This window comes from Saccopteryx bilineata, chromosome 4 (genome assembly GCF_036850765.1).
Source record: "Saccopteryx bilineata isolate mSacBil1 chromosome 4, mSacBil1_pri_phased_curated, whole genome shotgun sequence".
NCBI classification, from domain to species: domain Eukaryota; kingdom Metazoa; phylum Chordata; class Mammalia; order Chiroptera; family Emballonuridae; genus Saccopteryx; species Saccopteryx bilineata.
Window position 1 is genome coordinate 36,681,550 of NC_089493.1, and position 27,405 is coordinate 36,708,954.

Here is a 27,405-nt window from a genome sequence, read left to right on the forward strand (position 1 = left end):
CATTTATGCGAGAATGCTCCAATAAGGGTGTGGAGGGTAAACAGCAACCTACATCGGTTATTGATTTTATAGTGACTCACCAGAGACTGCGGCCGCCACTGACCTTCCCCGATGGGTTGAATAGGACGCACGCGCCTGCTTCCCGTCGGGGAAGGTCACTGGCGGCTGCAGTCTCTGGGATATCCAAGATAGAAACGGGGTAGAGGTCAGGTGTGGTTATCTAACCCAGAGAGAAAGAAACGGCATCTCCTCTCTCCTCTGGAGCCCCAGAAAGATGAACTGGGTCCCAGGGATCTCACTTTGGGAATGATGGGATGCTTGCTTGGATGGAGTAACTCTGAGCCATGTGGCATGTGGCCCAAGATGCCTCTCGGGGGACTCCCCTCCTGAGCAAGCACAGAACATGTACCAACCCCCACCACGTCTCCTATGAGGGGCTGAGGGTGCTGTACACACAGAACCCGCCCATTATGGGGCAACCATGTGAGTCAAAAAAAAAGGGAGTGGGTAGGGCAAAGGTCATTTGCATCCACCACCCCGCTCCACCTGATTTGGCACTGAGAGGCTTTGAATTAATTCACACGCATCAGTGTATTTGGTGAGCTCACTGTTAGGTCAACACAGTCACGGGGAAATGACACAGCTGCTGAGGGAAAACAATCTAATACAGATGCTGAAGAAAAACGCTTCCATAAACTGCTGTCATGAAAATCCTAAAGTAGAGCGAGTGAGGGCTTCCTCTGGAGATCCGTGAGACTTTCAGTGAAATCCAGAGATGAAGTAATGGCTTACAATGGGAAGTTCCCACTTAACAATCCTCATGTTAGGAGGTGTCAGACCCCATCCCATGGCCCAGGAAGGGAAATTGGGGCACTGGCCCTAACTTGCGGGAAGCATACCAACCCCCTCCACCCCCATCTCTTCCCCGATGGCCTGTGAGCAGCTTTCTCCCACTGGCCTTGCCCTCCCACCCACCTGGGGTTCTGTAGCCAATTTGAGAGAGCAGGTCTGATCCATGCTCAAACCCTTCCACAGTCCTCGCTACCCTGATAAACCAGTTTAATCCCTGAGGCACTCAGGGGCCTCTCTGCCTCCACCCCCACAGTATGCAAAGTGGCTCCTCTTCCCTTCTCCCTGGCCTTTGACCACGCCCCCTGTCCCTTGTCGGTGTGCTCTGAGCACTGCCCCTCCCCTGTGTGCCCGCAGCCTCCATCCACCATGCACCCCCTCATCTGGGTGGGCTCGCTTCCTCTGCACACTCAGCACACCCACACCCTGCTGGGCAGGAGGAGTCGATACACCTTTGTTGAATGAATAAATGTATATAAGACTTCCACCACAAGCTGTTTAAGTACGCCACAGAGGCAGTGTGTATACGTGCGTGTGTATGTACATTTTGTACCCTACAGCTGACCAACTCAACTCTGGGACTTCTTGCTCCAGCTCTATTAGCAGCTAGTTTTATGATTTAGGGAAAATCCTTTTACCTCTGGCCCCCTCATCTCAAGTAGGCCTCTGAGGCTTCTCCAGCATCAGGAAGGTGGTAAGCTCTGGGTGAAGTTAAGGGCAGACCAGTCTGGTCTGTAGGTCCCACTGCACCACCTATAAGCTGCGCGCCCCTGCAAGGAACCTAGCTTTCCTGACTCCCAGTGTAACACAGACAAGAGGACGCACTAAAGCCTTATTCTCATGCACGTTGAGGAAGTGCTCAACAGGACTAGCTCTTAACACTGCTGACGGGGATTACATAATGCTATAGTGACATCTCACTTATATAGCATTGGACCTCACAAAGTCAGTACATAAATATTTCATTCTCAGTGTTGCCATGAAGTCGGCAGGCTTAGAAGTAGGCTGTGGAGCCTGGTGGTGAAGAGCACAGATCTTGGTCAGGGTCTGGGTTTGAATCCCGCCTCTGTTCCATCTCCTCTGTAAAACAGTGTGACAGGGGTCAGAAGCCTCCTTCACCGGGCGGTTGAGAGGGTGGAGAGCTCTAAACACATGAAAGGTATCTGGCACTGTGCCTAACGGGGATAAATGCCCAGGGACTATGGTCATAGTGACTTCCAAGGGGATATGTTTTCCAAATTACATTGTTACTGGACACACCTCAAGGAGGAGTTCCCTTCGAAGCCAGAAGATGAGTTATTAGAAAGGAGCGAACGGCCTCCAGGGCCAGGTCTGGAAGCAGCTGCAACCTAGATCCCTCCTTTGCTGCTGTGGCTCCAGAGGTACACCCTCCTCACTCCAATGTCGTGTCACCCTGATGGCCCAGGGACCAGAAAGAACACGCCATACAATGCCAGGAATCCCAGGCCTGATGGGGCAAGGAGTCTTCCACACAGTTTGCAAGGGGCCACCTTTCTGGAAGGCTCTGTCTAGAGGAGCAGCCCAGCCTGAGAGCTCCCCCCATCCGTGCTCTCAGGCCCAGCAGCCTTTGCGGAGTCCTCCTCCCCCCCCTCCCCGAACAGCAGCTGCCCTGCTTCACCCACCACCTGCCCCTATTCTAGCTGAAGGATCCCAGCTTCTCACTCTAAACAGAGGGCTAGGGTTCAAGTTTTCAAATGAAGGGAGCTAACAAGCAACAAAACCGCCTGGGTGCAAACACTACAGAGCTGCAGTGATTCTGAGTCCGCTAGTCCCGCGGTGAGGTGTGCACCGAGCAGAGGGTGAGTACGCGCACGGTGGGGAGGCCGTGTGTGCGGCTGTCCCAGGACCCCGGCCCTCTGGGCCAGTGGGCTCCAACGTGGAGGGCTCAGGGCAAATCAACAGGGTGTGGGAATAAAAGATCAGACGTTCTATTACTATCCCATTCTTTTTAAATTTCTGCATTGGGTATGCTTGATTATTTACAAATTTTATTACTAAAATGGGACATCTGTGGAATATGCTGACACCTACTTGTGCCAGGCCTGTCGTGCTTTACACGCCTGCCACGCACTGAATCCTCACACGTGCTATGAGATCGGCACTAGTTGCACCCCCAGTTTGACAGATGAAACAACCGAGGCACCGAGATGAAATAACTCGCCCCGTGACACGGTCATGAAGTTGCAGAGGCAGGATCCAGCCCGGGCAGCCTGGCCCGGAGCTGCTGCTCTTAAGCACGGTCCCCATGGCACCGCATATGGACCTGCATGTGCCGGGGGTACAGGACAGCTTTTGTTCCTGTCAGGACCACAGTCAGGAGTCCAGACTCCCGGCTCCAGCATAACCAGGGGAAGGGGTGGGTGTGGGAGCCCATCCACCCAGCACTCCATTGTGGGTACCCATGTTCGAATCTCCATGGTTTCCTTTCAGTAAACATTAACCACTTGCTTTGTCTTGGGGTCCTGTGCAGATCCTGGGGATGCAAAGGAAACTGAAAACAGACCTTCCCTACGAGCTCCTGATCTAATTCTGCTCTAATGCAGACACTGTATCACAGCGTAGGAGGTGCTCAACCCATACCTTCTGAGTCACGCGTACCTTCAAATGTGTCTTTTTCATCAACAAGGTGGTTGTGTTTCATATTAAAGATCAGAGCTCCTCCAAGCCGTCTGGCTACAAAACAGTCTGCTGCCACACTATGAGCCACCATGCTCCTGAACCCTGGGTCCATTCTGGGCCAGTGAAGGACTGGCCGGAAGGCACACAAACCGCACGCACACGTGGGCCCGATTAAAGAGGGGAAGGTGGGAGGGCAGCACAGAAGGTCGCTGAGAAGCTACGAAGCATTCATCCGGTCAAGATTTAACATCTTTCTACGTCCTGACCGCTGCCCAAAGGCAGGGGTACTTGTTGAGTTTGTATCTTTCTATTCTGTACAGGATGTATGTGTCCTTGACCAACCCAGGCAGTGGACCCTCTGCGTCGGGCCTCATTAATATTGCTCTTAAAAAAAATTTAAATCTTGAGTTAATACTGAGAGACAAGGGAACCCATTCAGAAACCACATGGTTGGCACTGGGAAGCAAACAACACTGCATTCCACCAGCCACCGCGGTGACCGACGCGGCTCACCACCTCCGCACCTGCCCGCCACCTCCGCACCTGCCCGTTTCGCCCAGGTGCGCTCGACTAACACGGCTCACGGAGATATTTCAGCAAATCCTACTTCCCCGGAAAAAAATAAGCAGGACTTCCTGAGCTGAATTCCAGTTCTAAGGATTGGAAAAACAAAATATTCAGGGGGAAAGGGGAAATTTTTCACCTGCGTGCCCTATTGGAAGACCCGAATAGAACATTTTTATATGAAAACAAACAAGATGAGAATTTTGCTTGAGTAGCTACAGATTAGAAGTTCTTGTGCAGGGACCGTGAGTAGAAATGCAGAAAATAAGGTGAACAAAAGGTTTTCTTTTAGCTACGATGGATCATAATATAATACTGAAGAACCTCGCTTTTCCTCTAAAACAAAATCAAGCCAGGTTAGTATTATGCTATGTATCAAGCTTAAGTCTTACAAACGTGTGATGGAGGCTTTAAATATCAAATTCATGTATAAATATATGGAATAATTTACACTTCAGTCCTATTCTCTTACATGCTAGAGGTTCTACAGTTAAATTATAAAAGCCCTAGATCAGCATAAGTTAAAACAATTCCAATGCCAATGTGGATGGCCTAACTTAAAATATACTAAGGAAATATACTTAAAATGCACTCAGGAAAACTGAGATGGTTAAAAGAGCTGAATTTGTCTCGAAAACAAACAGAAACTCAGACCTGTGGGCAGCTGTCAGTTGCTTAAAACACTGTACATACAAATCTTGTTAAACTGTATCTTTTTAAATGATTAAACATCTTTAGAGTAAGATAATCAATTATTCCAAGATCCTGCAGCCCTGGTCTGGGGGCATGGACATTACAATACATTTGAGCTAATTGCCTCTTTGAAGCATTGATGTTGCCAGAGGACTTCCATTTTGCACACAGTGTAATCACGTCTCTCCTCTGCCTGTCAAAGGCTGGCTGCAGACACCACACGCATGCTGACACTGGGAAAGAACCCATCCCCCGATGGCTGAGCACACATACTCAGCAGCCACCATCTCATCGGTAATTCCTATTGTAACCAAAATGAGACAGCAAAAGAGCAAGTCACACAGAGACGGCAGCCTCCCCTCCGCCATAGGCAGAGCTGATGACTGAAATTGCACTTACTGTTGATGAGAAAAAAATCATTCCCGGTGTTTAGCGAGAGCTCCAAGTTCCCGGCTGCACCTCCACCTCCCAGGGACAAGGCGGCCCCTCCCCCGGCCCGCAGGCCTCTCCATTCACTGGTTCAGCATCTTCCACAGGCCGCCCTCCCCTCACGGCCACAAAGCAGTGCCCTTAGAAAAGGAAGAGACCTGCTTCTCTGCTAACTGCAATTTTTAATCTCAGTTTTCTCCCCTCCAATAAACAAATATCTCTGGCTCTTTACACACACACACACACACACACCACACACACCACACACACACACACACTCTTTGTTCTGATGCTGCAGTATTGCAGTGCTGGGGAAGAAAGTCACAGTGTTATCTTGGCCATGGGCTATTTATGAAGTGCTATAAACCGAGAGAAGAAACATTTAAGATTGGGGCGCGGACAAGAGGATTTCTGTTCTTGTCAAATTAAATTTCTCTGTTTCAGGTTTATGAGAAATGGTGAAACCTGAAGCTCCCGAGCGCAGCAGGAATGCCTTCCTCCCATCCTGCCGAAGGAGAAGTCTCCCTGGGTGGGTGGGGGAGGAGGGCTCGCCCCGCCCCTTTCAGTCCCGTGCATCCTGGCTCAGAACGAGCAGAGGTAGGTATTTAGTCCATTCCTCTGCTCTTACAGAAAAATATTTTCTTGTAGTACAAATGGCGTTTTAAGAGTTTGCAGAGGAAGAAATCTTGCAATTTTCTTGCTAGCCCCCCCCAGGGTTTACCATAATGTGAGTACCTACACATTCTTCTACATCCCAAAGCGCGGGTCTCCACGGATCTGATCCCACTGCTGACCCTGGCACCTGGATTTGTGTCTGGCCCCTTTTACACTCGGGGCCAGCCTAATTTGGAGACTTAACAATGTCAATCATTTCCCCTTAAAGCCCCACATTTAGTCATTATGACATTCCTCACTTTGAAACATAGCCAGCACTTTCTAGACTGGAGAAATTAGGATGCAGATTTGGAAACAAATGAAGCATCTGGCTTGACTCGTCTACAGGCTTGGCTGTCCCTGGGACCTGCTATGACCCCACAAGGCTCGGTACACTGGACCTCTCTGATGCTGGACACAGGCTACTAACTGTCCACCGACCCAATCAGTGATGGCTGCTGTCTCCTTGGGCAGCGCCCCAACCTGCAGGGTCTGGGGGCAGCGGCCACCTGCTCCAGAGGTAGAATGACAGGCTGACGGGAGGGAACAAGGATGGGCAGGGGGCTGGCTCCCTCCTGGCTCTCCCTGGACTAAGGTCTCTAAAGGCAGGCCCACTGTATCAGGCAGACTGCTGAGACTAGAGCAAGTACATTTTATGACTAGCAGCATTGTTTGGTCTTCCAAACTAACCTTGAGAAAATACAGATAAAGGGCAAGCAACAAGAATCTTTATCAGTTCAAAAAGGCACACATTTCCCTGCCCATTCTGCAAGAAATGAAAGAACAATCTTAACACACAGTTGCCATAGTAATAACTGCTCAGTTTAAATGACAACATTTTAATTGCTACTATTATAATACAGGTGGGTATAATGCAATTTTCACATTGGTGGGTCAAATGTGAAAATTATGCTTATTTAAAAATTTTTTTATAGGCTTGATTCCTTTTTGAAATGTATGTATTTATTTAACAGACTCGATTTTTTTTTTTTAAGGTTTGGTCTTTTTTTAAAATTCATATTTAGAGAGGAGAGAGAGAGGGTGAGAGAGAGATAGAGAGAAAGAAGGGGGGAGGAGCTAGAAGCATCAACTCCCATATGTGCCTTGACCAGGCAAGCCCAGGGTTTCGAACCGGCGACCTCAGCATTTCCAGGTCGATGCTTTATCCACTGCGCCACCACAGGTCAGGCCAGACTCGATTCTTTTGATAGCTAGGCTAAATAGGAAGGAATCACATGGTGGTATGTTTATTTATTCATTTAAAGAAGGGACAGAAAGAAAGAGAGAGAGAGAAGGGGGGGAGGAGCAGAAAGCATCAACTCTCATATGTGCCTTGACCAGGGAAGCCCAGGGTTTTGAACCAGCAACCTCAGTGTCCCAGGTCGACGCTTTACCCACTGTGCCACCACAGGTCAGGCGATGGTGGTATGTTTAAATCCCTCCATCATAACATTGGCTTAAGGATGCCAAGTCTATAATGCCGCTACCCTCAAAGAGAAATTAGGACAAAAATAACATTTATAACACACACAAAAAAGTCCCATGTCTTTTTCCCTAATGAATATTTAGGAAATTCAAATACAAAAAAGAAAACTGAAATCACCAACAATTCCAGCACCGACAGGAGCACTGTACACATGCTCGGTTCCGTCTCTGCACTCAACTGTTTGATCTGTTCTAACACTGGGAGCTCTGACTCGCTCACTCTCATATGCTGCCAGGAGGAGCCTTTACAAGCAGTCTCCTCACCTCCATGTCTCTGACACGGCTCCACCGAGAGGAACCACCAGCAGACACAGGGACCCGGCTTCACAGGACGCAGCTAAGGCTCTGATTAATAATTGGGGAGGGGGTTCTGGAAACAGAAGTAGGTGGGTTTTTAAGGCACTCAACTACTAGGATTTTGAAATCAAGAACAGACAAAGGTGAGATTACGTGCTGGGCTGAGTCTTTCTCTGGCACCAGTCCCACCGAAGGGACAGTGTCTGGGGACCCTCTTTTCAGAGCTTTGGTCTGTGTAAGCTGAATCAGGTCAACTTTACATCTTTTTATCCATCACCCAACATCCTGTGCCTAAACTGTTCTTATTAATAGGTAACCTAGTTTCCTCCAATACAGGATTGCATGTATTGCTAGTTCTGAAAAACAGCTTCTCTAATTTAGTCGTCTCTCCTGTACATTTAGGTTTTGCTGGGTCGCTTTCCAAAGATGCTTCTAAGAAAACATGGAGAAGAGGAGGAGCTAATAGCTACAACTTTTAAAAAGCTGAACTCTTTGTTTAATCTGTCCGAGAAGCACAGTGGTAGATAATTCATATTTCATGTCATCACATAAGTTTCAGTTTTAGATTAATCACACCATTCACCAAAAATATATAGAGTGCTTCAAATGGCGTTTCTGTTGATGAAATTAATAGCATGCTTTATACGAGTTCAGATGTAACCGGGGTAAGAAGCTGCCCGAGGGTCCACGTGACCGCTAGAAGCTCCTGCAGCAGCTCTGACGGAGAGCCAGTCTGAGAACCTGACTGCCCACATCGGGGCCTGTGTGCCCTTACGTGAGGGAATCAGCCTCAACACCGACTTATTCAGTTGTTTCAGGAGATGTGTTCTTAGGTTCTTTGCTTTAAGGATTTTGGAGAAGCTGAAGAACTCTTTTTTTTTTTTTTTTTTCTGAAGTTGGAAACAGGGAGAGACAGTCGGACTCCCGCATGCGCCCGACCGGGATCCACCCGGCACGCCCACCAGGGGCGATGCTCTGCCCACCAGGGGGTGACGCTCTGCCCATCCTGGGCGTCGCCATGTCCCGACCAGAGCCACTCTAGCGCCTGAGGCAGAGGCCACAGAGCCATCCCCAGCGCCCGGGCCATCCTTGCTCCAATGAAGCCCCGGCTGCGGGAGGGGAAGAGAGAGACAGAGAGGAAGGCGCGGCGGAGGGGTGGAGAAGCAAATGGGCGTTTCTCCCGTGCGCCCCGGCCGGAATCGAACCCGGGTCCTCCGAACGCCAGGCCGACGCTCCACCGCTGAGCCAACCGGCCAGGGCCTGAAGAACTCTTTACAAGCACAGGAAAGATAGTTGTTTGGGTCTAAGCCTCCCCACTTTACATACGGTAGCCAGACGAACCCCGGCACATGTATGGACAGACCCACAGCTGTCCTGGTCCTTTCTTTTCCAGGACCTTGTACATGGTTTATCAACAAGGAAACTGAGGCACACAGAGGCCACAAGACTTGCTCACAGGAAGTGGCAGGTCCAAGATTTCTGACTCGGTGCACACCGTGTCCCTTCACCCTGTCAGCTCTGTGTCCCTGGACCAGCACCACTGGCAACTCCTGGGCTCCTGTTAGACATACACAGTCTCGGCCCCACTCGGGCCGACAGAAGCAGAAGCTCTGGGGGTGGGGGTCCAGCATGTCTTCACGAGTCTTCCACGGATTCTACGCACATTTAGTTTGAGAACCACTGGTCTATAATGAACAGTAGAGTCTACATTGAGTTCTCGGTTTTAGAAAAATTCTGATAAACTACCTTTAAAAGTCAAAGTCTCCAAGAAGCCGAGTGCTCTTCTGATGCACGGTGCAGTGGGCCAGCCGGACCGCGGCCCCACCCCTGCCCTATGCAGAACTGACTGAACCCCTGGGTCAGTTATTCCCTCTCTCTGAGCTGCAATGCTCCCCTATTCCCTCTCTCTGAGCTGCAATGCTCCCCCTGAACCATGAGGAGATATGCGGAGCCTGGCACTTAAAAATAAATGACAGTGGTTTCTTCCCCTGTTGACCCCATAATGGAGCTACTACCTGAAATGTGCATTTAAGTAACCCTATAATTCACCTCTATTATTCTGAGAATGAACCTGAAACAACAGGGGTTCCCCCCCACACACAGTGAATTAAACCTGACGTATTGAAGTCTTAGACTTCTGAATACATTGTTAACTCTGAAGTTAAAGAAAGGCTTGTAGTTAAAATCCCGAAGTCACGGGGCTGGGCACCTGTTTAGGGTCTCCTTCCAAATCCTATCTTTTTTGGGGTATTTTTCTGAAGTTGGAAACAGGGAGGCAGACAGACTCCTTCATGCGCCCGACCGGGATCCACCCGGCATGCCCACCAGGGGGCGATGCTCTGCCCTTCTGGGGCGTCGCTCTGCCACAATCAGAACCATTCTAGCGCCTGAGGCAGAGGCCACAGAGCCATCCTCAGCACCCGGACAAACTTCTTTTTGCTCCATTGGAGCCTTGGCTGTGGGAGGGGAAGAGAGAGACAGAGAGGAAGGAGAGGGGGAGGAGTGGAGAAGCAGATGGGCGCTTCTCCTGTGTGCCCTGGCCAGGAATTGAACCCGGGACTCCTGCACTCCAGGCCAACACTCTACCACTGAGCCAACCGGCCAGGGCATTTTTAATCAGCAATGCTGTCCCTGCCACAGGAGGAAAGCAGCAGAGTACCACAAGCAGGAGAGAAAAGGCTAAATAGTGTCCTCTGGGCAAATGAGGCCATTAGTGTACCCTGCAGGGTTGCGGGTTACAGTTGGCACTGCTCAATCTAAATTCTGCAGCCTGTGCTCCCAACTTCCCTGATGATGATATGATCAGTATCAGAGATCAGACAAGGAGCTGATTCTGTGTGAGGTCAGTTTAAGGTAGGACCAAGCGTGGTGCCTCAGTCCACAGACTCACCCGGAGAGTAAACTCTACTCAGGGATTCCTAAACTCTCAGCCACCTGTCTCAGCCTGGCTGTTGCTTTAGGGGAAGATAAGTTATTCCCTCCCCAGTTCCTTAGTTTCACAGAGATCTGGTTCATTTCAATGTAACAAACTAGAAGGGTCTGGGTAACAGGGAGGCAACACAACCACTCGGGTTGGAATCCTGGCTGCCTCATGTAACTGTGGGCAGGTTTTTAACTTCAGTGCCTCAGTTTCATCCGCTGTAAAATGGGATGACGACGTCAACCTTTCAGAATTACAATGAAAATTAAGTGAAGTCCATCGTTACGAATATAATTGGCAGACAATATATTTGCCATTATTTCCACTCCTTATTTTGCCAATTGCTCCTTCCAAAGAGACCACTGAAATTTCACCTGCTGTTTTTTTTCTCCCTCTCACCAAGGAATTGGCTGAAGACAGGCAGCCCCAGAGGAGAAAATAAAGCAAACAGCCTATTAAACTTGATTTGGTATAATCCAAGTGTGAATGATTAATAGACTGTCACTTTACTCTTTAGGAAGCCCAGTCCATGAACAGGTACGATGTCATCATACCCTTGATTAGTGCCTGGTACCCAAGGAGGCTTAGGATATAAAGACAATGTCAACGAAGACATACCGGACATGTGCATTCACTTCAGAGCTTTGAAAAACTCTGAAGCTCTGTTCTAAGAGCTGGAAATGAGACTGTCCAAGACACTGGTCTCATGGAGGAAAGACCTCTCTCGCTGTCAGACATAACCAAGGGACTCCTCTTCTGCTCAACACACATGCTCCTGAGTCTTAGCATCTTCTTAGGGAAAAGCAATGACAATAACTGCTCAACACTGGCTCCCACCGGCTGGCCCTGTGCCAAATGCAAGACCCCTGTCATTCGCCCTCACAGTGGCCTCTGATGTGAACAGCGCTGTTAGGCACATCATGCAGATTTGGAAACTGAGGCTTAGGAATATTAAAATCACTACTCAAGTTTCCATGAATATGTGAAAAAGTCAGCATGGGCGCAAAAACCTGTGTCTTCAGTTCTCGCTTGGATTATCACCACGGATTCAACAGTTTTGTTTTGTTTTTTTAACTGGCAGCAGAGAGAAGTCGAAGTCAGCCCAGCTTACGCTGCCGGCCACGTCACCCTAACTTTTGCCTTCAGCAGACCCTCCGCTGCTAAAAATTCCATGAATGACTCAGACTTAATTTAGGATGGCAAGCCTTAAGTTGAGATTCAAGGTCTTCTAGGACTTAGCCCCAACCTACCTTTGTAGCTTCATCTCCCACGGCAGCGGAGCCTCTTGTCATTTGCTGAAGGACTTCCACACTGCTCTGCCCCTATACCTTTTTGCTCACAATATATATACAACTGTCTCCCTCTGCCACCAGCAATGCTCAAGAACCCTGAGCCCTCATTCACCACCATCTGGGAGCACCACACTTGTGCGAGGCTTCTCCTAATCTCCGCCCCCTCCCCAGGAAGATGAGCTCTGAGCCCTCAAACCACTTGGCTTTACAGCTGCTCAGATGTCGGCTCCCATTAATGTAATGGACTCATCTTCCTTCCTGCAATTCTCACAGCACTTAGCCTGGTGCCTTTGCTGAGTGAATCAGGTTCACTTACGTTTACAGTAAACAAGGAAGTAAAGAAAATGCCAAATTAGTAAGAGTATCTTATTTCCATTCCTCCCCCACACTTCCGTCACCTTACAGGTTCTCCTGCAGATTTGACATTACACGTCTGTTCAAAACATAAAAGACTCACTTGGCTGGTGGCAACACAAAGTTACGTAGTAATCCCAAAGGCAAGTAATTGTCTTTTGTATCAGGTTGCAATGAAGAAACAAAACAAAACAAAATAAAAACACTTTTTGGTCGTGGTCGTCCCTGGAGACAGAATTTGAACACAGAAAACATTTAAAGCTTTGAGTGGCATCATCCATCATCATTTTGTCAGCGGATAAAATGGTCAGTTGTGTTTCTGACAGGGTTGCTCTGGAGAACAAAGCTTTGATCTACAGCGACAGCTGTTTCTCCTACTACGTCCCCACCTGAGGGCCGGATGCCCACTGGGCACTTGCACGCCTAGCACTCACAGAAGGTCCCGGCCTCAAGTATGCCAAGCCCCAGCCCTGGGGGCAGTTGGGGACCTCCAGACAAGCCTCTGGAAATCAGACCCGGGTCCTGAGCTACTTGCATTTGCCACCCACAAGCCGGAACCGGCAGGCCCAATCTCATGTGAAGGACACGCGAGTCCTACAGCAGAGTGAGGATTTCTAAATTAACACCTCCTCGAGGACCTCTTTCCAAATTAATTTTCATTTGAACCTAATCGATCGAATTCATGGGAAATTTTAAAGTAAAGAAAAAAATATCTATTAAAAAGATGTACTGAAGTAAATAACCTTTCTATATGGTTGAAATAAGAATTTCTACTCATTTTTTATCAAACTTTGCCTTTATCTCTAAGTCTATAGAACTGCTGGATTACCTCAGGAAGACTGGGCCCCGTGCTAGATCTGCAGAGGGACTGCTGCACCCAGCGAGCAGGGACCACTGTTAGGCGGTTTCTTACCTTGATCCGATGACATCAAACAGATGCTGCCAGCGGTCGTTAATTTTACTGAGCTTGTCGTCAATCTCGGCGGCTCTAGGCTTGCTGCTGGCCTTGATCAACTGGTCGCCCATCTGCTTTAACTGTAACTTGTTTTCACTGAACAAGTTTATTTCTTCCATGCAGTCCTGGCAAAGACACAAAGCTTCAATTACTGCCCCAAATTCACTTCTCTGCCAGGCAATAAACAACACAGTTGAAAAAAATAATTTTTTTTAAATTAAAAAAACTTCTCACACTTGTTAACATGAACTCTTCAGTGAGTAGCTAACAAGGCAGACAGTGCACACGTGTGATTGGTAAGGCAGTGGTAACTTTAATTCAACAGCCCCGGCTTCCCCTCACAGATTCCTTCAACTTCGCCTACCTGGGAGCTGAGGACAATGGAACACAACTAAAGTAGCCTAGTTATCAGTAAGAGTTTCCCTGAGTCACAAGGATGTTTCTACCTTTCTCAGTGGGGATCAGCGACCATTTCACAATTAGGAGCCCCACTACTGTTGGCCTCTCCCTGTTGGCGAAGGGCTCTTTGTAATAACAACTAGAAAAGCCATAACGTGGGGTGTGAACCGATGCTCAAGGAGATGCTGACCCCTTCTCTGGCCAGAGAAAGTAACTCTCCTCAGAGCACAGACCACACCCACCTCAAGTGGTCCCACGCCTCCCATTTCTCTGGAATCCTCACTGACCAGCTCTTCTTGGAGGAGGAATAGAAAGAGTGAGAAAGTTCCTTCAAATTTCTAAAATGTTATTGGGAATACACCTCTCACACACGATGTTGAGCCCGGCAGCGAGGAGGGTAGAGAACCCCGGGGGAAGCAGAAACTGCACACACCTGGGTGCCTTCGCTTACCTTCTGTAACTTTTCAATCATTTCCTCGATACTAATATCTGCTGTCTGTAGGACTTTGTTTTCCATCTGCACCAGCCATGCACACAACTCCTTATTCTTTTCATTGAACACAACCCATGAATTGAGTCTGTCTTCAATCTCCTGCTTGCGTATAGCCACCTGGAAATGGAAATGCATTTGGCAGCTTAATATGGGCAGGAAGGAAAGCGGTCTGCTCCCCTCCCCTCTCCTCCTCTCCCCTCCCTCTCCATCAGAAGGGCTGTGAATTTCATTCACTGTAATCAGTAGCCCTATAGACTTAAATTATTATGCTTTTGCCTCTTAAACTCCTAGGGTTTAAAACAATAGAATCTTTTTATGTCTTTGATAAACATAAAAAGCAACAACATAAAGATTGTACCTGAACTGTAACTGATCAAAAGGATTCTCTTTTATCCAATATTACCAGGTTATATTGAAAATTAGAAAAGTTCGGATGAATACATTAATCATCACCTAAACTTCATTTATTTTTGTTCTTTCAGTATACATTTATTGAACGCTTGCTACATGCTAATCTATAACTTTATGACCCAAATCCTTTCACTTAAAAAAAAAATTATATAGTCTTTATACCTACTTAAGGACAATGTCCTGCCTATTTAATTAAAAAACTATAATATAGATCAAATTATAAGTCTTAACATTTGTAATGCAAATAGACCATGAAAATTAGTCATTTTAATACTCTACTCACTGTTTGTACTTTAAAACAAAAACAAAGCAGAGTAAGATTGAAAAAACGCACATCACTCATTTAATTCACCTTCCATTGCGTACAACGGCTCTGGATAGAAACCAGGGAAATGGGAACCGATACTGGTCTGCAGCAGCAGGCCAGCCCGAAATACCGGCTGCTCCATCACGCCCCAGCGACCCCTAAGCTGGTATCAGCCACGGGCCTTTCTCCTTATGGGCTTTACATTTATTATTTCAATAAATATAAAGAATGAAATTGGCCTTTTCTAACGTAAAGTCTTCTCATGTACTAAAAATCTTTTGAATCTTAAGTTAAAACAGGCAACCAGAATCTTTAGGTGAAGGCTTAGCTCCCCATTTCCCAGAGGGGGAAACCCAGGTTGCCCTCCCGGAGGTTTTCCTGCCTCCGCTGCTCTCTGTTCAGTGAAGCAAAAGTGTCTCATGTTTATACACCCACCCGCCTGACCCAATGTGTCAAAAAGGCACAAAGAACCATCCCCTCAAAACCAAGCTTTGTGTTTCCGTTCCTCAGGGCACCTATTTATCTTAGCTTAAAAAAAAAAAAAAAATCCCAGCATCCTGCACGGAGTCATTTCGGTAGGCTTCATAATGGTAACAATTAGAAACATCTGGACCCCAGTCAGTGCTTCTTAACTTTCAGAATACTTTTCACATTTTCTAAGTATTTTCTTTTCTGTAAAATTTGAATGAAAATTCTAAAAGGACGTTTAAAAGTAGGGTCCACTGTGAATATTAAATACTAAAAAACATGAAAGAAAAATGTCTTTATTAAAATTTAGCACTCAAAAGTGTCTGAATTTCGACTCTTAAAAATACATCTCATAATTCACAAAAATGAGATCCAGGGATTTATTTTTCTTAGAATTACATGTTCTTAAAACCAAGATCTATTTGAAACTCTTTAATTCCATCCTGAGCCTGTCATAAACACATACTGTAGAATACCCTGACCACAATCCAATTCTTTTTTTTTATAAATAAATTTTTATTTTAATGGGGTGACATCAATAAATCAGGGTACATATATTCAAAAAAAACATTTCTAGGTTATCTTGTCATTTAGTTCTGTTGCATACCCATCACCCAAAGAGAGATCATCCTCCGTCACCCTCTATCCAGTTTTCTTTGTACCCCTCCCCCTCCTCCAATTCTTAATCAGTAGAAGTGAGCCAGTGAGAAACTTTAGTGTAGTAGATCATTTCTTTTAGAGTTTAAAAAATCAGCTCCTTGAAATAAACACCACATTGCATATGAATGCAGAGGTCTTGCATAAAAGGCCGCCCGCCCTGCCCGCCCCGCCGGTGTGGGGCACAACGTATAACTTGGCTCAGAGAGATGCCTCAGAGATTCTGCTTTAAGTCTGGACAAGATCGCTTCACTAAGTCTTCATTCTAATGTACAGATTAGAGCTTGTCATCTGCACAAGGCACAGAGCACAGCCCACAGAGCTGATCATAATTTCAGTGCCCCTCCACACTTAACATGATGTTTTTTTAAAGGCTCATTAAAAATGTGCCAAGTCCACACACTGAGTGCTGGAGAAACAAAGGGTCAAATCTGCTGGACCGTGTTGCTGCCGACCAAAGGGACAGCAGCCGGCTGGGCTCCAGCTGAAAAGGGCCTCCGTTCCAATGAAATGAAGCTCCTTTCTACTTTGTCTGGCCTTCAGAGACATTTCAGTCAACTCCAGAAGAGTAGTGCCCTGCGTGAACTGACTTACTCTCAAGCAGAGGTCCTCCCATTGTCTGTGCAAATGCTCTATTTGCTCCTTCAGAACCATCACGTCCTCCGCAAGAATGTGCTGGGTTAAGTCGGTTTTCATAGTGTGAAGTTCTGTCAAGTTCTGAGTCCAGTTAGCCAAAGACTTCTCTAGTTCCTGCATTTAAACACAAGAAAAGGGAGAGGAAAAAAAGAAATAAAACAACAAACCTTCAACTCAAACTGCTGTTGTTTCCAAACCTGCAGGCTAATCCTTTGATTGGACTCTGGGGGAGGGGAGTCCCGGAAGGGGGCGGGACCTCCTGAATGAGAAACAGCCCAGGGCGAGCGTCTGCAGTTGTGGTTGGCCAGCTCTCCACCACCTTTTTGCTCAAAGGAAAACTCTTTCTGCCTCTATTTTCATTTCCTCAGGTAGTTCCGACGTTTATATAATTCATTCTTCTTTTAAGTCAGGTAGGTTTTTACCTTTATTTAGAGGACAGCAACAATCACACACTTTTTAAATTCTGAAATTATGTTACAGAAATGTATGAAGTATAATTTCCCTTTTTAAAAAACACCTAAGAAATGCACTGTTGCTATTGTGACAGTCATCTAACAACAGGTTCTGTTCAAAGGGAATTATTTTGGTTCACTTTTGAAAAGAAAGTTAAATAAAATTAGAGAAGGAATAAATTCTTAATAAATTAGCAGAGATTGGTTAGCAGAAGAATACTCTGGCCCAGGAAACATTTATTTTTTAAAATGAATTATTTGTCAAATTTAAACTTTTCAATTCTAGGACTTAAGAAAATTACTTTCACTACCAGGGAATAAAAATAAACAGCCAGAACACCCAAGAGTGGTTTTTACTGTGCTTACAGTTACAGTTCTTCCCACTGTGGCACATTTTAAGGGCTCCATTCGCTCCTGTCTATACACATCTGGAAGAGGCGACTAATTATACTGCTCACAAAAATTAGGAGATATTTTATAGCTTCCTGTTCTTTTTTGAAATATCCCCTAGTTTTTGTAAGCAGTATATTTACTTCAGAAATAAGGCTGAGGGGTGGCAACAATAAAAATTCTGACTGATTTTCAGAGTTCTAAATGGTATGATGTCACAACATGCCAACAAGAATGTAAGTTTAATTAAGTGGTCTGGAGAATCCTTTTTAAAGGCTACATGGAGATTAGGAAAGAACATCTTGATCAGAAATCACTATCTTATATTTTTGTTGCCTAGTTTTAGCCTCACAATTCTATTCAAGTGGATGAGAGCACTGCAGTGGATCACTTTTAATGAGCCACAGAATATAAAGGGGGCAACTCCTGAGCGGAGGTGCACACTCACGGATGTGACTACAGGAAGCCCAGAGGCCCCAGAGCTCAGAGGTGCTGGCTCAGATGCCCACACAGGAGGGAGGCGTGTCTCAGTCGTGCACAGCCAAGTTTAAATCAGTTTGGTGTGGACAGCTGGTTGGTTTCCTCCTACAACGGAAAGGTAACGCATCCAAAGCTTTTGAATGTGGATAGTTTTCTGACTCCTGACAAATAGGGCCAAAATGTGCCCTCAGAGAACTGACTCCACATACTTTTTGGTGTCCTGTTTCATATATTTTTAGGGGAAGTTTAATGTGTGTAAAATTTCCTAGTTATTGTTTAAATTTTTATTTCTTTAGTTACTAGGCTGGAAGTGGTACCTACTCCTCCACCCTGATGCTTCCATAACTGTGTTTAGTGAATTTCTACTGACACACTGTCAGATCTCAGACACAAAGGTAATTCCTCAGAGGAGGCTTCACTGAGTCATTGGACGAAGGTGGGACTCCTGTTTTATGTTCTCATGGTCGCTCTCATGGTCCCTGGTCCTTTTCCCTGTAACATTATTCATGCTTACAGTTATTCTCACACATGCCTATGCATATAGTGGGACTCTTTGGTTAACACGGGTCTCTCTAGCACAGCAGTTCTCAACCTGTGGGTCGCGACCCCAGTGGGGTCACCTAAAGCCATTGGAAAATACATAATGCATATCAGGTATTTACATTCCGAATCATAACTGTAGCAAAATTACAGTTATGAAGTAGCCACCAAAATTATTTTTTGGTTTAGGGTTACCGCAACAGAAAGAACTGTATTGCGGGGTCACGGCATTAGAAAGGTTGAGAACCACTGCTCTAGCAGTATAGACTGTCAGCTCCGTACTAGCTGGGGCCATGACAACCTTGCTCATAAATGCAATGTCCAGGACCTGCCACAATGCCTGATATACAGTAAATCCCCAGATATCAAAATGTATGATTGAAAAGAGAGCTCTAAAATGTTCATAAATATTAAGTATAAAAAGCAAGGAATCAAACGATCCATAGAGCAAGATCTACTGTGGAAATTTATTATAGCTAATGTTCAGCATTTGTACAAACATTTCAAAAATCATGCTTCCCTCTTTAAATTAAAATATTCCAGATTTGCTACCAAACTAATTGCAAAAGAGAACACATCAGTTGTCCTTTCCTAATGTAACCAGATAAGCTGTCTATATTGCAAAACTACTTATAGAATTCCAATTGTTCAAACAATACATGATGCAAGACAAAGTTTTTTGGCTACATAAAGGAATGCACCGCTCAGGCTTTGACTAGGCTCTCTAATATAGCACGGCAATATTAAAACTTTTGTCTGTGGACTCAACTACCAATAACCGGGCATCAGTACAACTGATTATCCATATGAATAAAAAAAAAATTGGGTCTTTAACTCAAAAAGTATGCAAAAATCAATTCTTCAATGAGTAAAGATGTAAATTAGCAAAACTTGAAATGTTCAGAAGAAAATGTAGGAGTCTATCTTTATTACTTTAGTATGGAGATAGCCTAAAAGAAACAAAACAAATCATAAATGAAGATAACGATAAATTTATTAAAATAATAAAAAATCCTTTTTTAGCTGGTGACAGCAAGAAAAAGTAGAAACAGAAGTTCTTGAATAGGAGAAGACATTTGCAACATCTATGCTTACTTAACAAAGATTTATCTAAAATAAGTAAGTGGCTGCTTCAAATCAATAGGAAAAAGACAAATGGCCCAACAGAAAAATGACTGAAGGATAAAAATAGGCAATTCATAGAAGGGCAAATCTGAAGAGGCAATAAGCATGAAAAAAGTTCAACTTACTAGTAATTAAACTACAAAGAGATACCATCTCACTCCTATCAGATGATCAAAAGTCTTAAAAACAATTGAAAATACCGAGTGACAGGAAAAGGAATAAATTGTTCTATATTCAGATAATGCATACAACACAACAGTGAGAATGAATGAGTTATAGATATTAACACTAATCACTCAAAATCATAATGAGGGGAAACGAATGCATTGTATGTGTTAGATAGTATGGTGCTGTTCACGTAAAGTTTAAAACAAAAGTAACACTCCTGTATTTCATTGAGAACTACAGACCTGTAGTAGAATGATGGAGAAGCGCACGAGAATGATGAAAGAACAAACTCAGGGCTGGGGACCCTTCCAGGGGGTAAGTACACTGGAAATCACAAGGGTGCGATATTAAAGCTGTATTTGTAATGGTTTGGGGTTGGTTTTTTTTTCCAGCTCAGTGGTCGTTTCATAGCAGTGTGTCATATCATTTGTTAGGTTAAAATATTTTGCATGTTAGAAATATTCACAATGAAGAAAAAAGATGTAGGGAGGAAGACACTAATTTCAAGCACAGCTTGACGTTATGAGACTACCCATTTTTTTCTAATTGTTTAAATTTGATTGCTGAAGTCACTGAAGGAAAGAAAAAGCAAACAGACAAACACAAAGTACATTCCAATAGGCTTCTGATGTCTTTTAAATATCAAACCTACAAATTAAGGAAGAGAGGCAGAAGTTCCTGACCTGGGTAAGTCCTATCAGAAAGTGTGTCCTATCTTCAAGGGCCTGAAATATGCAGAAATTTTTGCTAGTGTGATATTAATTAGGCAGAATACAGTTTGGAAGTGATTATAAAAATGCTATAATTGAGCAAAAAAACTCAACCTATTGGCTTTTAAAAAAATGAATTCTTCAGTTAAACTTTAATTCTCATGCCAAAGACAAGGTCATTTGATAAGGGAACAGCTTTCAGTATCATCTAAGAGGCCACATCTTACATTACAGGGAACCAGACAGAAAGACCTGAGGAGAAACCCGAGATCTGAGATCCAAAGAAGTGAATTTCTGCAATGGTCTGTCATTTTCACACATGGATCTCAAAAAGCATGGATTCTAATTCCTATAGAGACTACCATGCTTTGTTAGAGAAAAGATAGGAAAAACGCTTTCCAACTGAATGTGAAAACTGGTTTCAACCCAGAAACTGAAAGGCAAAGAAACAAACACTTCAACTTCTCAGAAAACAGCTAAGTGATCATCTTGAACACTACCTCTGCGTTCAATACCTTAATCAGCTCTTTTTCTCTTTGGAGGTCCCCGTGAGGTTCAGGAAGAGGATCTTTACTTTGTGCCTTTAAAACGTGCAGCCTGCTTTTCATCTCCTTGATTTTCTTTTTACACTGGTCCCAGGTCTATTGGAAAACAGTGTTAAAATTCATAAGTACTTTGCTATTTAAGAATGAATTACAGAACCAGAATAACTCATTTAATCCATGTAATTGCTCTGCTGAATGTGGTTTTGTAAATCACACAGACACCCACTTCCTTTCTTGAACAAACTGTGGTCTAAAAGAGCAGATGGGACACCAGCCTAGTGCGACATCTCTTTGCAGCTTTTACATGTAGCTCATATATCAACCATCGGGTTGGCTGGCCTTTGCTTCAAAATCCAGTTGACCCTTGAATAATGCAGGGTGGTAGTGAGCATGGTGGTTAGGGGCACCAATCCAGTGGAGTTGAAAATCCTCATATAACTTAAGTTGACCCTCTGTATCCACAGACTTCCAACCACAGATTGAAAATAGTTTTTCACCTGCGACTGGTTGAATCCACCGATGCAAAACCCAGGGATACAAAGGGCCTTCTAAATTTAGTGAAAAAATGAACGGACCTACGTGCAGTTCAAACCTGTGTTGTGGAAGGGACAGCGGTATTCCTTTCTCCCTTCCCATACCCCTGATCTATATAAGCTTATTTCTATTTTAATTTTGGAAAAGTTCACATTGAAAAGGTCACTATGAAAATTAATCCTTAGCATTTACAGTGTGCGCTACAATAGCACCATAAAACCCAAAGCACTCAACCACTTTTCTTGTCTTTTCTACTGTCATCTCTCTTTCCCTTTCTAGAAATAGTCTGGCTCTGGCAGACCTTTCACAGTCCAGCTTCTCGCTCTCTGTCTCCCACCACTGCTCTGACAGCCGCCATCTGCTTAAAGCACTTAATGGTTTTTTGAGCACTTTCAACTTCACTGTCTTATTGTACTTGTATTAACATGAGAGGACAGACAGGGCAAGCCCTGTACCATTATTGTCACATTTACAGTATGAACACGGAGGGTCAGAGGAAACTAATAGAAGCAGCTTGGTCAGGAGGTGACCTGAGGCTTCAGGCGGGGATCCCCGCCCCCTGATGCCGGTGACATTCTTTCACACCATCTCTTTTTCTTTTAACCTTACATTACTGAGCAAATTGTTGCCTGCATTTACAAGTTCAGGGTGGTTACAATTGATTCATTAGGGTAAGTTTCTACTCCTGAGGTTACTAAAAACAGACAAACATGAAATCAAACACTATTTTTTTTTAATTCATTGATTTTAGAGAGAAAGGGAGAGGGAGAAAGGAGAGAGAAATATTATAGAAACACTGATTTGTTGTTCCATTTATTCATGGTTGATTTTTTTAAAAAAATTTTTGTGTGTGTGACAGACAGAAAGTGGGACAGATAGGGACAGACAGACAGGAAGAAAGAGATGAGAAGCATCAATTCTTTGTTGTGGCACCTTAGTTGTTCATTGATTGCTTTCTCATATGTGCCTTGACCAGGGGGCTACAGCAGACTGAGTGACCCCAGCGACCTTGGGTTCAAGCTGGTGAGTTGTGTTCAAACCAGATGAGCCCGTGTTCAAGTAAGTCACTGACCTCGGGGTTTCGAACCTGGGTCTTCCGTGTCCCAGTACGAGGCTCTATCCACTGCGCCACTGCCTGGTCAGGCTCAATGGTTGATTTTTGTATGTGCCCTGACCAGGGGTAGAACCCACAGCCTTGGTGTATTGGGATGATGCTCTAATCAATTGAGCTCCCCGGCCAGGGCCAAAATCAAACACTACTTTAACCCTCAGTACAAATGATATCTGAACATACTTTGGTTGGCCCAATTCTATGGTCACACCTCACATAAGGGGAGGTTTTCCACTAACATCAGTTCTCTAGAACACAACCAAGAAAGCTAAGAGAGAAACAACACCATAAGTCCTCATCTTCCTCACCAAACCATTATCTGCACTTACCATCATGCTTTTACAAACATAGCAGGTGCTCAACCAATGTTTGCTAGTTAATGAATTTCACCATCTGTATACCAAAGAAAATGCAACTCTGTTCACAGGAGAGATGCTCAGGCCCCAACTAGGGACATATTTATTTTTAACTCAGAAAAACATCTCTGACAAGCTGAGTTATCGGGTTTGGGCACACGCAATATTATAGAGAGGATGGCGGAGTAAAAGGAGTAGGTATGCTCAGAGAAACAAAGTAAAGACAGACAGCTTTGCACTAAGTATATAGAGAGGAAACCATGAAAACCACACAGGCCCTCAACAACAGCATACATGGTGTAGAGTCTATGTTCAAAGCAGCTCAGAGTCCTTGAGAAAAACTTGGTATTTTAGCCTAATAAAATAATGATTTTCCTAATAACAACTCAAAGAACCATTCAGTTCTCAAAGATATAGTCATAATTATCTGTGAAATTCACTTCTTTGGAAAAGCGTTTTTCCAGATGATAACAGAAAGATGAAGTATCACTATGTTTATTTTCATATATTATACCCAAGGACAGACCATCTGGAAAAGTAACTTTGTGTATTGAAATTCCACTGAACATTAATTAATATGTTTTCTCTTTCATAAAAGTGTAAAATAGAACCTCAAGTATTTGTATACTTAATATTGAACCTTTTTGATACTATTATTATTATTATTATTATTCTGCATTAAGTAACTGGCATGATTCACAGCGTAGGAGGACTCAAGGTCCTTTTGAAAACTCACAATATCATCCCCATATCATTCCCATTGTCACAGAGCAAACACAACTTCCACGTACTGCATTTGAGCATCACGAATGGGAAAGTGAATGGCGAGCTCACCTCTACAATGCTCTGGAAGTGTTTAATCATCTCTCCTACTTGGAGCTTTGTGTCCTTCCAGTTGTCCTGAAGTTGACTGATTCTCTTGTCAATAGCCTCTTTCCTTTCCAGGTTAGTTGTGTTTGTGTTCAGTAACTTTTCCCCAGCTTCCAAGGTTAGTGTGTAGGTGGTTTGCCATCTCTCAAAATGAATTTCTTTATTCTAAAAAATGAAAAAAAAGTGACTTAATTAAGCCATTTCAAACTTATCAAAAGACCTGTGCCTCCTCCAGTCTTCCTTGACTTAATCATTTTGATTTAGATTCCTTAGAGTCATCCTGATTTAGATTGTTACTTACCTGTCACACCTAAACCATTAGCCAGTCCTGTAAATGCTGCCTGCAAACATCTTCCCTGTGCTCATCCTTGTCTTATCCATCATAACAACGTGAGACTACTGAAATAGCTAACTGGTTTTGGCAGACTGTCTTTTTCACAAAAGGCCACAGCAGTACTCCCTGCCCCACGTGCTCTTCCAGAACCTTGTCACTGCCCATCAAGTGACTGCCTCTGTCCCTCCTCTGTTTTATTTTTTATCCCCTTCTCTTGACCCCATGCGGGCATGCGTAATGGCCTTGATTAATAAGACAATGGGAAGGACGTATGTGACTTCCAAGGCTAGGTCTAAAAGGTGGCAGAGCTTCTCCTTGATCTCTTTTTCTTGGAAGAGATGAGCTTTGAAGCCACGAGCTGCCACGTAAGAAGTCTGGCTACCAGAACTTTCCATGTGGAGTGACCACAGGGAATGATGCCCAAGCAGCCCAGCTGCTCCAGTTCCTAGCTGTCCAAGTCTTTCTAGCTTATGTGCTAGACTTGAGTGTGAGCGAGTCTTCAGATGAGTCCAGCCTGAGCCATCGTTTGACTGAAACTGCCTGACACCCTAAGCAAGAATCACCTAGCTGAGCCCCGCCAACCCCCAGAATTGTGAGAGATAATAACCAATAATAATTGTTATGCAGCAATAGATAGAAAATATATTGGGATTCCTGCTTCTCCTTTGGCTCCTCCACAATCCATCCTCCCCAGAGCAGCCAGAGGATCTTTAAAAAATACAAATGCCTCCTCTTCCAACTGAAACTTTTCAACGGTCTCCCAGTACACGGAGACTGTGATCCAGAGACCACACCTTGCCTACAAAACTTTCCTCCCTCCCTGCTTCTCAAATTCATTTATCACTGAGGCCTCACTGGCTATATTCCAGTCACACAGCCTTCTTTCTGCTCCTCTGCTTTCACAAGCTTGTTCCCGACTTGGGGGACTTGGGAAAGCCACCCTGTCCGTCTGAACGGCTCACTCCCCAGATCTCTGCGTGGACGGCTCCTCGTCATTCAGGTTCCAGTTGAAATGTCACATTCTCAGAGATCACTCAATCTACAGTAGCCATCCAGCCCCTCCATACTGGCTTTGTTTTAATTATGTAAATATGCATTATTGCAGCCTGGTTTTTCTTGTTTATTAGCTTTCCAGACTGTGTCATGACAGCAGGAGTCTCTCTTTGGGCACTCCATTCTCCTGGCTCTCAGAACAGTGATGGCACGGAGCAGGTACTCAGTGTCGGACGCTGACTGACAGCAGGTACTCAGTGTCGAACGCTGACCGACAGCAGGTACTCAGTGTCGCACGCTGACCGACAGCAGGTACTCAGTGTCGGACGCTGACCGACAGCAGGTACTCAGTGTCGCACGCTGACCGACAGCAGGTACTCAGTGTCGCACGCTGACCGACAGCAGGTACTCAGTGTCGGGACGGCTGACTGACAGCAGGTACTCAGTGTCGGACGGCTGACTGAATGAATGAGGGAAGCATGGGATTTCAGAAGGCTGGTGTTCCGTTTAGTTCTACCTCTAGAGAGTGGTTCTACAGCTCAGTGGAACATGCCCTGGGAACTGCCAACGAATTACTCTAATCTTCTGCTCACCAAGCAACTTTCTGATTGAAAACTTTGTTGCCTAAATGAATTTGCCCTTCACGCGTAAATAAGAGCCCCACTGTAGACTACCATGCTGATAGCCGATTTCTGAACTAATAAATACCTTAAAAGTTTGGGTGGTATGATTCTATCACTCCAAAGTTCCCCTGCGTGACATACCCATCTCTGCTCCATCCCTACCCCCACAGCCCAAGAGAGCCTCCTTACTTCTGGATGGACGGATCAGATTGGGTTTCTGACCCGGCAAGGCTAAGGGACCCGTTGCAGAGAGCACACCTGAACTATGACATCATAGAACACTTAAAATGTGATGTGAACGAGCCTCTCCCACATAATGACAGTCAACCCGTGGTTCACACACTGCTGCTGTGCACGTACTACCTTCAGCTTGTGGATCAGACGTCTGGTTTGGGACAGACTGTAGCAGTCCTGGCTCTTGACTGCGGACAGCAGGTGGCTGGTGTCGGTGAGGAAGCGGAGCAAGTCCTCCTCGGAGCTGGTGAAATACTGCCACTGCCGCACCAGCCCCCCGACCACACTCTTCCTCTGCCGAACGCGCTGGGCGGCGCTCTGCCACTGGGCCCTCAGCTTCGTCAGCTTTGAAACAAACTCCGGTCTTGGGAAAAACAGATGGTGAGAGAATCCAGACATGAATATGTAGAAAAAAATAACTAACACAGCATCATAGAAACTCAGATTTGCTACTGATATGCACAAAACAAACTTCTTAAAAATCTTAGCACCATGCAAGGTAACTATGATGGACAACTCGGAGTTAGAGCAGGGGCAGCACGTGGCCGGCAAAAAATGTTTTAGCAGAAGATATTTGCACATGACCTGGACACTTTGTAAGCGTGCACAACAGCCATTCGCTTGAAAGAAATGGAAGGTGTTTAAATATCCATTATGCCAAATGCTGTATGAAAACTCGAAATGGATTGGTGGGAGAGAGAAATAGACAGGTGGGTACCTGGTAATGCTGTCTATTACTTGGGGGTTACACTTTATGTCAGTTTAGCAATAAAAAACATGCTTTCTGCAACTACTCATATAGTTCTTTTCTAGATAAGTGACATCTTTCATGAGAAAAGTCAGGCCTTTTATTTATTGTAGGAAAAGTCATGCTTTACTGTATTGATCAAAATGAAACTAGCTGACCCCCCTGGAACTGGCTTGCACTTATTACTTAGGAGCAAGGAAGAAATGGGCTTTCTATTTCTGTTATGCTGAAAGATGCAGAGGTCTGTGGGTGGTGAGGGGAGGAAAACAATCCCCACTGGGAACTCTGGAGGAGTATTCAACAGGCCAGAGCACTTCTGGGCTCTGTCTGCCATGTGCACCTGTTGTGCAAGCAGATTTAGTTATTGTCAACCAGAATAGACTAAGAGGTTCTGCTCAGCCTGGTGGGCACTGCCCAGTGACCCCAACCCCATGTCCACAGCAAAGGGGAAACCCTCTTCTTTCACGACTGAGAACAACAGCACTTTCAGATTTATTTATTTTTAAACAGCAAAACATCATGAGGCTGAAGGTAGAGAAAAAAGCATTCTACAGGGGAAGCCTCTGGGGTAAAAATTAGTTAACTGTACTCGGCAACAGGGTCAGGTCTGCTAACCACACTCACCTACCATGTGGGAGAGTGCCACCATTGCTATTACGGCTTTTTATGACTACACAGCAAGCCCCACC

The 27,405-nt window shown here is 45.0% G+C and overlaps 1 protein-coding gene across 9 annotated transcripts in view; it reads right to left on the bottom strand.

Annotated features, from left to right (window-relative positions):
• The window catches only part of SYNE2 (spectrin repeat containing nuclear envelope protein 2), a 351,348-nt gene that overhangs the window by 22,308 nt on the left and 301,635 nt on the right, over positions 1–27,405 (bottom strand). For 8 of the 9 annotated variants that reach the window (XM_066272842.1, XM_066272840.1, XM_066272839.1 and 5 more), the window contains 6 exons: positions 26,098–26,332; positions 23,749–23,949; positions 20,884–21,009; positions 16,462–16,617; positions 13,983–14,141; positions 13,091–13,257 (listed from right to left, as the gene is read on the bottom strand). In XM_066272842.1, coding sequence (XP_066128939.1) covers positions 13,091–13,257; positions 13,983–14,141; positions 16,462–16,617; positions 20,884–21,009; positions 23,749–23,949; positions 26,098–26,332 — 1,044 coding nt within the window. Of the gene's footprint in view, positions 1–5,145; positions 5,231–13,090; positions 13,258–13,982; positions 14,142–16,461; positions 16,618–20,883; positions 21,010–23,748; positions 23,950–26,097; positions 26,333–27,405 lie in introns of those variants that run through there. The other variant, XM_066272846.1, reaches the window with a different exon arrangement.